The sequence below is a fragment of the Corapipo altera genome, unplaced genomic scaffold (genome assembly GCF_003945725.1).
Source record: "Corapipo altera isolate COAL_440 unplaced genomic scaffold, ASM394572v1 50, whole genome shotgun sequence".
Classification (NCBI taxonomy): Eukaryota; Metazoa; Chordata; class Aves; order Passeriformes; family Pipridae; genus Corapipo; species Corapipo altera.
The window spans coordinates 13,627,545-13,640,304 of NW_020884889.1; the positions used below are offsets into that span (position 1 = coordinate 13,627,545).

At 39.7% G+C, this 12,760-nt stretch overlaps 1 protein-coding gene and 1 long non-coding RNA gene across 3 annotated transcripts in view; both read right to left on the reverse strand.

Moving 5' to 3' along the window:
* LOC113947687 overlaps positions 1 to 963 on the reverse strand; it is a 7,066-nt gene extending 6,103 nt beyond the window's left edge. The window contains exon 1 of one of the 2 annotated variants that reach the window (XR_003527834.1): positions 489 to 963. This is a non-coding gene — a long non-coding RNA (uncharacterized LOC113947687). Of the gene's footprint in view, positions 1 to 264; positions 466 to 488 lie in introns of those variants that run through there. The other variant, XR_003527835.1, reaches the window with a different exon arrangement.
* Positions 964 to 6,296: 5,333 nt separating this feature from the next.
* Positions 6,297 to 12,760, reverse strand: part of THSD4 (thrombospondin type 1 domain containing 4) — a 97,784-nt gene continuing 91,320 nt past the window's right edge. The window contains exons 10-12 of the mRNA XM_027644520.1: positions 10,907 to 11,086; positions 7,933 to 8,077; positions 6,297 to 7,061 (exon numbers count right to left, since the gene is read on the reverse strand). Of these exons, the coding sequence (XP_027500321.1) occupies positions 6,919 to 7,061; positions 7,933 to 8,077; positions 10,907 to 11,086 (468 nt within the window). The 3' untranslated portion in view covers positions 6,297 to 6,918. The remainder of the gene's footprint in view (positions 7,062 to 7,932; positions 8,078 to 10,906; positions 11,087 to 12,760) is intronic.

Here is a 12,760-nt window from a genome sequence, read left to right on the forward strand (position 1 = left end):
CCCTCACGCCCAGGCCAGTCCCCTCACACTCTGGCCAGTCCCCTCACACCCTGGCCGGTCCCCTCACGCCCAGGCTGGTCCCCTCACGCCCAGGCTGGTCCCCTCATGCCTGGGTCAGTCCCCTCATGCCCAGGCTGGTCTCCTCACACCTGGGCTGGTCCCCTCAGCACCTGGACTGATCCCCTCATACCTGATCCCCCCATACTGACCAGTCCCCTCACGCCCTGGCCAGTCCCCTCATGCCCAAGCTGGTCCCCTCAGCACCTGGACTGGTCTCCTCACACCCTGGCCAGTCTCTTCAGGCCCGGGCCGGTCTCCCCTCACACCTGGTGGGCAGGAAGGCTCCGCGCCTCAGGCAGTGCCTGTGCGCAACCCCCTCACAGTGCCCTGTCAGTGTGAATTGAGAACACCTGGAACTCCCGCTTCTGGTGAACTGGGCAGAACTGCTCCTAACAGCAAAGATGGAGGGTCAGATAACATCAGGTCACCTCCAGAAAGGTTCTGGTGTGGGTTTTCTCCCTCAGGACTTCAAGGACTGGATGCGGTGCTTGATGCCGTGGTCTAGTTTTGCTCAAAGGTGGTGGTGTTTGGTCAAAGGTTGGACTTGATGATCTCAGAGGTCTTTTCAAACCTTAACAATTCTGTGCTTCTATGACTTCACTTATTTACAGTGAAATTACCATGAAATCTGCAAAGAACTGTCTGTAGGGCTGCTCTGGTTGTGTCAGAGCAGAGAGGAACCGGTGTGACCCTTCTTCAGCTCCAGCAGAGGATCCAGCTCAAACGGGCACATTCCCGCAACATCCAGGACATGGCTCTCACTTGTGCAATACACACACATCTTGGGGCAGTTAGGGTGTTGCTGTCACTTCTCAAGGGCTGTCACACAGGTTATACAATTTTCTGCAACTTGGTTATATTGTGCCCACTCCTACATTTGTGTAAGGATTCCCTTACTGTACTGTACCCTTGCTGATGCTTGCACTTTACTGCCAAGAAACTCAAGTACAGATCAACCAGATAAGAAATAAAACATGTCACATAAATTCATCTTGAGTTACTTTATTTTTCACAATAATAAAAAATAAATTAGTCATAAACAAAAATAGTTAACATTTTTTCATCAAAGAGAAAAAGTATACAATATGAAAAGGATACTGTACAGTTCTGGTTCAGGTACATTGCCACAGATACATATTCCTGAACGAGTCAGAAAGCAATTTGCCTATACTCTCCCCTTTAATTCACTCAAGGAACTGGCTAATCAGAAAGTTTAGAAAATTGTATTATGGATTTACAGTATGACATATATACAAAAAATATATATGTAATACCTGTGCTATAAAATTCCCTAAAAAGCTGGGTTAGTATAATGAAAAAGCTGGACAAAATTTGAATGGTATATGTAAATAAATACATATTAGGTCCCTTTTAATAAAAAAATCTGCCTATTCTAAATATTTGAAATATTTTGGTGCAGTGGCTTGTTCCATAGACACAGCTCAGAATTACATATTTCCCATAGACATCTTGTATTTACAAATAACAACAAAATAAGTTATAATAAAGTATATCCTTCTGCCCAAAATCAATTATGAGGGTCAAGTAGACAATTTTATACATATAAAAAAAAGTTAGGGTTTCTTTTGTCTCCCGTCCTTCCTGATCTTCTATGTAGATCCTGAGTGACTACTATGGGACTTCACAACTCGTATGTACCCAACCCCTGCCAAGGCCACTGGTCTCAAGAGACCCAAAAGGAGCATAGAAAAACAGGTCAGGGCAAGCAGCAATGACTGTTGCTGGAAGGTCAATGATTTATCACAATTAAGCTTCCCTCCTCTCCAGGGATGGTGGTAGTTATCTGTATCCCATTATATCACATGGGGATATAGAAAATTGGGAGCTCTCATTCTTAAGAACTTCTGGCTGTTTAAAGCTGAGAAGCAAAGAGCTGAGTTCAGGTCTGCTGTGAGTTCTCTTACATGGAATTTTCTCCCTTTCACCAGGTCTGAATTTTGCCCACACTACTGAGATATTATAATGATCAGAAGTTTAATTTAAAATATATTGAAAATGCTTAGTGGATGATTTTTCATTTCTGGTGTGGAAATAATTATTTTACTCCATTTTCTAAGCAATGCCTAGTTTATCTCCCACAAACATTCTGTAAGTTTAGACATAAAGGAAGTTTACATTCATGTTCAAAATGTCATGTTTTGTGTTCAAATCACAGGTGTGCACATAAATTATCTGCCCAACACACAGAACAGCTCTGAAGAAGTCAAAAACACTGGCTAAGTGTCAAGAAGACCAAGTAAACACACAGCTTTTCCTTTGTGAAGAGGATAATCCTTTTTTTATGTGATAAATGTTACTCACGAGAATAAGTGGCCACTACATACTTCAAAAGCTGTGCAGTCACAGGTTCATTGCATGGGGGTTAATTCAGTATGTACTTTACTACTATGCATTAAAAACTAGCCAACGTGGATACACACAGACACAAAAATCCCTGGGCTGGCAGGAATATAGCTCTCTTAACAGCTGGGCTAATTTCTAAAACTGATTCTTACAAACCAAAAGGCCAGCTCAGGATTTTCAGTAATTCTGGCAAAATTTAATATTGTAACCCAGAGGACAAAGGGATGAAAGTGAGATAAGAGGAAGAGGAGAAAAGCTGGTGGTCTGGGTGTAAAACAGAGACAGGTCAGGATGAGAATGAGGAAAAGCAAAGCTCTTTAAAGCATATTTTACTACTTACAGTGGTATAGATTATAAAGAGAGAAAACAAAGTGTTTCCTTCAGGAAGACATAACCCCCCCTATACCAGCCATAAGCTGTTTGAGCCCCTACCTTCTTCCTCCCTCAGTGGTGACTGGCACTCTCTAGGACTCAGACACAAGCAAAGGAAGTAGCAAGGTCCTCAAAAAGCTGCTGCCCCATGTGGTCTTCTGTTCAAGTAGCTTAATGTACTCCTTTGAGTCTGGGCTATAATGACATATATATATATATATGACTGATATATAACTGCACCATATTGTCATAAAACTGGGATCTAACCAATAACATTAATGTTAAACACTGCTTAATTCATACAGAAAGTTCTCCTTTTGCTGAAATACTGGGGAAAAAAAAGGAAAAAGATTATGAGTGTAATGAAAAAAAAGCCAGTTCCCTGTGCAGGGATGCTGAAGCAGCCCTGCATCCATGGCCATACAATACAGCTGGACTTCAAGGCTGGCAGGCCTGCAGGATCCCCCATGTCTCCTGCACTGCACTCCCCAGCTCTTCACTGCCTCCCAACAAGCCCTTCCCTGATTCAGAGCCCTGGGGACTGAAGGTCAGAGTCATCAAAGCAAACACTAACTCTGTCTCATTGCTGGCCATTCCCACAGGAGCAACCCTCATGCTTCCACACCATCTTCTGGGAGAGGAAGGGAGAACTCCCTGAATTCAGTGCTCTCAAACTTCGTATGCAACTGCAGTACACGAGGAATTCTACCTACCTATGCTTGAAGGTGACATTGCACAGGAGCTGGCAAACCCTGATGGGCCCTGGAGAACCTGACAAACAAGTGCACCAGGAGTCCTCAGTTCCAAAGGGAAAGTGCTTGGAGACACACAGCCTGCTCTGGATGGGGCTGATTTTGGCCAGCTGCATATCTGTAAGTCATGAAAGCTCTATGCAGCTGGATTGCTTAGACTCTTTAAATAAGCCATCTAACTCACTCTGCTCTTCCTTCATTGTGTAAGGTGAAAAGCTGCAAGGCAAGGAAGCATATTTTTTTACACCATTATGCAAGATTTTGACTGATGTTAAAATGCCAGAAAAAGAAACTGAAGCATTTAAAATCAGAAGTCTGCATTATTTCTTACTTCTACTGGGTTTATATCTGCTCTAAGTCTACTACATTCATTAAAGCCACCTTTGACTTAGAGCAAAAGTAAAATCAGGTCCTTCTGCAGGCATCACCCTAAGTGCCTAATGGCACTGCTCCATTAAAATAAACACTTGCTACAGGCACAATTCCAAAGTGTACTTTGCAAGATGGAGAAATCTTAGCCCAGCACTTACTCTGTGCAGACAATATTAGTACATCAAAGTGCTGATAAAAACAACTTATTAGTTATTTTGCAGGAACAACTATTTTGATAATGCTGACACACGAGATGATAAATTATTAAGTTCAGCAGCATTCTGGCAGTTTTCTTACCATTAGATGTTTAATTAGGTGAAATGGTATTTTTTGTTGTATCTGGTACATCTGAAAACTGTCTCTTTACTTAAAAAACCAAAAAATGTACAATTTGTATAATCATAGCTCACTGCATTTAATTCACAAAGCCGTACATATTAGGTGTGTTACAGGGTTACACTGCTATGTGCAAGTATATATTCTTTGATATTTAGCTGCCAAGAACTCTGTTTACTTTAGTGGCAGCTTAATAGAGCCTACAAGATGATCATCTTTGTCAAATAACCTCATGGCCAGATACTCCAGCGCAAAATAACATCTCTTATAAAATAGGAGGATCTCATGTCTGTGTGCTGAGTCACACACAGCCAGAAGCGTGTGTAAGATCATTTTCCATGGACTGACTGCAAACCTGATTAGCTCTCTGCATCTCCTCTGCCTTGGGGTTTCCAGGAAGCCTTTTTATGGAACAGGTATTTCCCTCAAGCTGACAGGATACACTTCCTTGGGACAAAAGAGATAACAACAAAAATTATACAATGTATGTCAAAATTTGCTGCAATGAGATACACAGATGAAAATCTGTATTTAGAAATACTGGATTCCAGAGTTGTTTACACTGCACTGTCTCCATAACATTCTTTGGTCAAGAATCTAAGGAATATAATATCATCACAAATCTATAAGTTATCTTCATGGGTAAATCTTCATAATACAAGGGAATAGGACTGTAAAAGATTCATGATCTTGGAACTTTTCTAATTAGCATTTCTGTTTCTAACAATTTTATATAAATTATTTACAGTAAAAAAGCCTAAGCTAAGGTGTACAGAAACAGCCAAAGACATGATTGGTTTATAGTCACAAAGACTAACTTCAAATTCTAGGGGAAACACATTCTCCTTTAATTTCCTTTAGCCAAACGGTGGTAGTTCATCATGTCTAAAATATATTTTTCACGAGTGACCGAATAAAAAAATTCAAAGGTTTGTCTCAATTCAAGGCAGCTTTTAGACTACAGGAATTCCACCTTCCTGTGGCTTCCAGCACAAACCCTGACGTGACCAGTACCACACCCAGCAACCTTTGCCTCCCAGAGCTCCATTCCCTTTCCACATCCTCTCCACCGAAGCAGTAAGAAGAAAAGAACACACTGTGAGGCTCAAACATGGTTCTGCATCAGTAGCAGGACACCTTAACCACTGCTGTATCATATCTCTGGGAGTGACTGAACATGATTGTCACAGCTGTTTTTCAACTCAGACATCAGGTACCTTAGAAAGAGACGCATAGTTAAGCAGCACTAATTTACAAAAAATATGCTGTAATAAACAGCTGAATAAGCAGTGGGGTTCATTTTTTTCCTTCAGCCTTATTTACACATTTGAAAGACCTCTCAAGCAAAGGCTAGAGAACATGCAGATAATGCAAAAACTGATCTGCCTTGCACAGCACACCCTATTTGCTTTTAGCAAGTCCCAAGGCCGAGTACAGTAACTGCAGAAATGAAAAATCACCACTTAAATTCAGCTCTAAATTTGCAGCCATTCTTGAGTAACAGAAGAGGAGTGGTATAAACAGATCTGTGTGATGAAACATTAAGTGAAAAAAGGCAAGTATGTTGTAACAACTGATCAAAACCTGAAGAATGTCAATAGCCAGGATCTCCTGACAGATACTCAGGTACTACACTCACACTGCAGCCTGACACCACGAGTAACACACGACTACAAAGCACACAGACCTGCATCCTTTGGTGGTGGTTTCAGAAACTGGTGACACATCCAGACTAGGGCTGGACAAAGTACTTTGGTATGGTAGTTGTTAAGCAATAGTGCAGAGACAAAGGATCAGGCAAGATCCCAGTTCCCTGAAATAACTGTCCTACAGGAAAAAGACCTCACCCAGGGAAACAATCACTTTTTACATCAGCAAAGGCTCTTCACCTCTCTGCTGAATGTGTCTCACTGACAGATGGAGCTCTTAAAGACTTGAAGGGCTAGACATTAGTGTCACTCTGGTAGGTAATTATTTTAAAATCCATACAAGCTTAGAAAAGTGTATCTTCAAGAGTTTATGAATTAAATATAAAGGCACTTTTTGGCAGTCAAGTGTGTATATATTTACTGCCTGAGGACAGGACATTAGTTAAAAGTACAACTGAGAGAGCTTAACAGTGACTCTAATTATGAATGGACTGAAGTAATTAAAAACATAATGTAGAGTGCTAAGAAACTGCTGACAAATGGGTCTTCAAGGGTCTGGTTCTTTGGGAAATAATTTTTCTCATGTGCATGTTTCATTGATTTAGTCATCTAATTTAAGGCAGTCCAAAATACCAAGTAAAAGTAAGCACTCAGAAAATAATGCAGCAGCTGCATCCATACTGGTCAACTATCTCCAGTAATCGCCAGCAATTGATTCAGTTTTCATTCATTTCACAATATTAAGGCTGGTATGTTCCTTAAACAATTATCTGATGAGCAGGTGCAAATAATAGTATCATTAGCAACTAATGCTTGAAAAAGATCACGGTTTTACAACAAACAAAAGAGATAACTGCACAATAAGTGAAAGGGTGTGAGATTTAACCATAGTCTCGATGCACTCAGCAACACAAACCCTCATCTCTAAGAAGCTAAACCTGCTGCAGTCAAAGCAGTAACACTGTTCAAGCTCCAGGTGCAGCCCCACATCGCTGCTTTGAGCAGAGTGTTTGTTATCTGCGGCCCAGGAAGCCCGACTGTCTGTTTGCCACCCGGGTACAGGATGCACAGCAGGCTGTCTTGTAGTAGGTGTAGACACAGAGCCTGGCCTGAACCACCACATTGCAGTTGTAGTATTTATCTTTGCAGTTCTCATCTGTGGAGGAAAAGGAAGAGACAAGGAAGTGAAGAAAGAAGTAATGGAGCAATAAATAAACAAATCTCCTTTCTTTTTACCACGTAAAATCCCTTGGATCTGTATTTAAACATTAGTTCTCAGGTCAAAATAAGCTACCTGTGCAAATAAGTCAGATTATTCAAGATTTTATACATTATAACAGAAAAATAAATAAACCATGGAAGAAATGTACCCATGCCCAGTTCCCCCGGTTTTTTGATGTAGTTATCTTAAATATGTAGTTATATTCAAACTATGTTGAATAATTCTCAACTGCAACTTGTTGTAGAACATTAAAACTGTTTCTAAATTATGTATCTTCCTTGCCTTTGCCATTCTCATTGCTATTAAAATCAAATCTGTAGGAGATGAATGACTAATTCCAAAATCAAACTGTCTGTATGTGTATATTTAAAATATATATATGTAAAAGAAAACTGCTTAATTGCACTTAATGTCTTAGTTTAATGTTGTTGGTTCCTATAGAACCTGTTACCAACTACAAATCATACATGATTCTCTTTGCTTTAAAGACTCTGCCAAGAGAAACCTTGGAGAATGCAAGGAGACAGCAGAAAAACACCCTGTATGTAGCATTTTCACAGAAGCAGATCTCTCACATTCTCAGCAACTTCAAAAGTAAGCCAGTTTCTTACACGTTACAAGGAAAACATTTTAAATCAGAAATGGAAACCTACTTTTCCAGCACAGAAAAGAGCTGTATTTTGTGTAAAAATAAAACTCTGTACCAGATAAAGAAAATACACTGTTAAAACCTCTTCAAGACTACTAAATATTTTCTCCACTAGATGGAGATCCGTAGTTAAAGCAGAAGCTTCCTCTTCCTTACCTATTTCAGGGACACAATCCTGTGTGTTGCAGGGTTCTTTCTCTTCGGGTTTCAGCTGTGGCTCACACTGAGAACTGGCTGCCATGTCATCTGACAGACACCGGACCTCCCGCACCCGAAATCCTCCTTCACAGGATTTGGAACACTGAAACAATTAAGCTGAAGTTCATGAAGACAATATGAGATGTGTAAATACAGAAAGAAAAGAAAAGGGAACTTTGAAGCCAGACCCAGGCATCACTGGATCCTTTTATCAACTTCACCACTACAGTTTTCTATTTTCTATCTATGAAGCCCATAATATAAAGGTGCAATTTTGTTAAAGATTCCAAAACGTTTTTGACCACAGGAGGAACAACTGCACAAGTAAACGTGGTGGACACTGCAACTGACAGCAAGCCAGGAGAGTTCCCTTTCTGAATTTATTAGTTAGCTTCTTGCTTCTTTAATTAGCCTTCTTGTTCTCTGCTTATTTATACATATCTCCCAAATCTACTCTTTCCACAATGTTCCCATTTCCTACTTTAAGAACTCCCTGCACTGAACTTTACTACTTGACTGCACTGCACTTTACTACTTGACTGCACTGCCCTCCACTGCCCTTTTGCCATTTAATAATACACAAGCAGGAATAATTTTAATTGCCTTTTTTTCTGGCACTCAAATATTTTTCACCTCTTGCAACACAATTTTACTAAGCATTATAAGTTTCTTTGAAGGAGCGCAGAAATACTTTCTTTTGATGTCCAAAGTCTGTTATGAAGCCAGAGATTTTTGTACTTGCTTGTCATGGTATTTTTAAAGCCAATTATTACACATTTCTGCCCATATTGAAGCAAATTCCCTGTTTACTTCAAGAATTTCACCTGAGTGGGGTCTTTGAGATTTGGTTCACTGTCCAGTTTGACCTAATGTTCACAAACTTAATTACATCTGGGTAATTTATAATGATTAAAACCTTAACAGCCCTGAACTAGTAAGAATGTTTTCTTCCTGACTTTTTTGGCGTAATTATTTCTTTTCCTAACACTGCAGAAACAACTTATCATGATCATAACATCAGAAACTGTAACAAACTGACCAAAGTATTCTCAGTCTTATATTCTTAGACTGCTCTTTCATCTTTAATACAACCTTTTGAAAGGGCAGCTCTGGGGCACTAATAGAACACCTTTTTTTTCAGCATTACTCTTGTTACATGCCTATGTAGAATACTGTAATTATTCCACATGCAGCAATAAGAGCTTCAGTTCAGGTTTTTAAAGATCTTAAGCACTTAAAGTGGAACCAAGACACCCAACAGACTGCACACAAACCCAGCCATTTGATCCCCCTGACTGAGAGGCTGTGCCATTTATTTTAGGTCATACAAAAGACCTGAAGAGATGAACCTGACAGTTTCCAAACCTAGTTCAGGGGCTTTGAGTCAGCTCTTCTGCTCCCAGCTCACCCATAATCCTTTCTCTTCAGCTCTAACAGTAAGAAATGCCACATACTCTGTTGATAACTGTAACAATATAGAACAGAATCACAGAATAGTTTGACCTTTGAAGGCCACCTAATCCAGTCCCCCTGCAGTGAGCAGGGACACCTTCAACCAGAACAGGTTGCTCAGAAGGAGAACTGAAACACAACGTGATTGTATAAGACCTCTGCTAGCAGATGTATTGCTTCCTACAGTGAAGATGGTCACAAAGGCTTAGACCTTTAAGGATTTCTAGATGCCATTTCTTAGGAAGGGATCTCTAGGGATCCCTAAATACCTCTCAGATCCTGAGGAAGTCAGCACCTTGTTCCTTGTGCCTGCAGAAAGCACATATCTCACTTGCACAGGGACTCTGCTGCCTTCTGTGGAAGCAGCCGGTTCTATCTCTTGTGGCCACACACCCACAGGTTCACAACTGAAAATGGGTTTGCTAAGGGGAAGTTATTTAATCTAAACAGTTCCATAAACAATCCAAAGAATTTCCAGCAACACCAAAGAACCTGCTTTGATTTGCATGGCTTTATTATGACCTTGACTTGGATGTTGCTGTCAAATAACCACCTATACCTGCAATTATGTGAGAAAAAACAGGATTCCCTTCAGCTGACTTAGTTTGTTAAAAACATTCTACCTTCTTTTCTTCTTTCTAGTGCTGCCAGCAGGCCAGTCAAATAATTGAGCATTTAGCAAAAAGAAAAATCAAAATAATTTCTCTCTCATATCATGTGGATGAGATATTTCCAAAGGAACTCAAACTAAAGGCATCTGAGTTACATCGACATTTCAGAGCTGTCATTGGGAATTTGATTTAAGGTTCAGAGAGTTACTGCATGAGATATGATGTCATCTTATTCTAAGACGACAATGAACTTCCTGGTTTTCATTTAGGGGAAAAATGCTGATTTTTTTCTGGTAAAAATCCAATAAGTTTTATTTGGTATAGGAAATGATGGAAAGACAGATGAAACCAAAGCATTTTGTGGCACATTGGTCAGTGCAGCTGGTCCACTTTCAGGGGAAACTGAAGATACACTGAGTTCTACATTTTCTCTCAATCAAGTTCTAAGTATTACAGTGAAGAATTTACAGTAAAATATTATGGCAAAACTGACTTTAAAAACCAAATACTTCCCTCATTCTTTATTAAATGCTCCTTAATTTTAATGAAATCAGAGATCTGAAAGGAACTTCTCAGTACACATTGTCTCATTGTAAGGGGCAAACTAACTTTATAAAACAGGAAGATTCTTTGAAGAAGAGATGAGTGATGAAAAGCCAACCATGCAGTGTCTCCTTCTGGTCAAGATATTTCCTAACTTTCCTAAGCTCCACTGAATAAAGGGTTTACTTTCTTTTTAGCGTCATTCCTGTGCAAAATAAAGTCAATGTCATGATCAATGGCTTTATGCAAATGGTGTTCTCTTTCAACATGAATGGAAAAAGCTGTATCAAACAAAATAGAGACAGAGGAAAGCATGAGAGACTTACTGTGCTCCATTCTGTATGAAACCACTTAGATCCACACGGTTTGAGGTAGCAGGATTGCTGGATGGGAGGTTTTTCCAAATATGAACATTCATAGGGGTCCAAAACATCAAAATTACCTTCAGTTTTCCTAACACAAATGACCTCTCTCTGTTGAGTTCCACTGCCACATTCAGAAGAGCACTGCATCAGAAAACAAAAAACAAGGGGGGGAATTTGTTATTCTACTCATGTCCTTCAGCTTGCTTACAAAGTAACATGTTTGTTCCTGAAATAAAATAGCACACCCCCTTGCACACAGGTACACTTGCATTTTAAGTTAATATTCAAACAGAAAGATCTGGGCACCTATCTAGACACTAACATTCAAAATCTCTTTCCTCACTTTCATATGTTTCTTTCTCAGAAAAAATGAGCTTAACTATATCTTTCCTTCCATCATTGGCACATGACTTGAAGAGAAAGGAAAAGGGCAAAGTATTCCTTAAGGTCCTGCAGTAAGATTTTTCTCTCAGAATCAGAATAGCAGCCTGGATAAACCTTGGGTCCAGTACTAACAAAGCAGCCACTGGTCCCAGTTAAGTACCAGTACAAGAAAAAGCTGAAGGATATAGTAATTATTTAATTCATCCAGTGACTACTGACTGTGCCAGGTATTACATATTTAAATTTTTTTAAATTTTTTTTTCATTTTAAATCTTAAAAATGGCTATAGAAATTAAAAAGATACTTCTGTGAATTTTTATTCCATGTGGTACCACAGACTCAAAACATATTTCTAATTATTTTAATGAATAAGACGTAGGGCTCTAAGTACATTTTTGGAGAAATCTGAAAGTGTCATTTCACCTGTAGCTACAGAAAAGAAACTGGTATTTATTTTTCTAATCAAAAGAGAAGCATAACTCACTTTCTCCATAAACTGTTTCTGCTGAAGCAGGATTGTATGTACTGCACTGAACTTTTGAGGGTTATAAGGTTAGAGCACAGTTTTGGAGCTTTACAAAGCTCCACATTCTGTGTTGTTCTTAGAAAGTGCCTTGATCTGCCAGGGTGTTATTTTCATGTTTGCAAGTATCTGTGTGATGTAGTGTTGGTTCCAGTTCTGAAAAGCAAATTTGACTCACTTGGATTCTTACTGTCCATTTAAAGGTTAGGTACACACACAGTACTGTTCCTGGCACTTGTAAAAAGGTTTTTAGAAGATGATTCCAGCAACATACAGGTTTCTGTGTTGCATAAAGGACTAGGATTTTCAGAAGGGTTTTTCTAGCCTAAACCAATCATATGTTACCAGCAGTGAGGATTTTATTTATATTTTGGGTAGAACTTACAATCCCTTTACCAGATTCCCACAAAAACCTCGAGCTGAACAAAGAACCTTAAGATAAATGTAGCCAAATAAATCCAGAAGTACAGCAACTGCACTTTGTTTAACACCAAATGTCTCTGTTGCTGCCCTCTTTAGCGGTTCCTCCAGAAGACAGGCTGTGAACATCCAGCCTGAACAGCCAGTGCTCCCTCCTGCTCTGCTCTGCTGACTGTCTCTCTTCATTTGGGTACTTAGAGGCCAGGATTTGGTGCTGTCAGACACCTTTGTGCACCGAACAATCCAACCTCATGCAAAGAAGGAAGGTGCATCAGCCTAAAAGACCAGGGAAGTCTGGATGCCTTTACTGAACACCTCTCCTGGGGCAGCAAAAATGGATCCAGAGCTCCCATTCAATCTGCTGGAGAGGTCTAAGTAACAAGCCTTGATTTCATCTGCCATTAGAACTGCAGATAAGTATTTCTGAAATGTGAATTTGTTATTGCCATACAATAAACCCAATTATCACTTACCCTCAGAAGCATTAG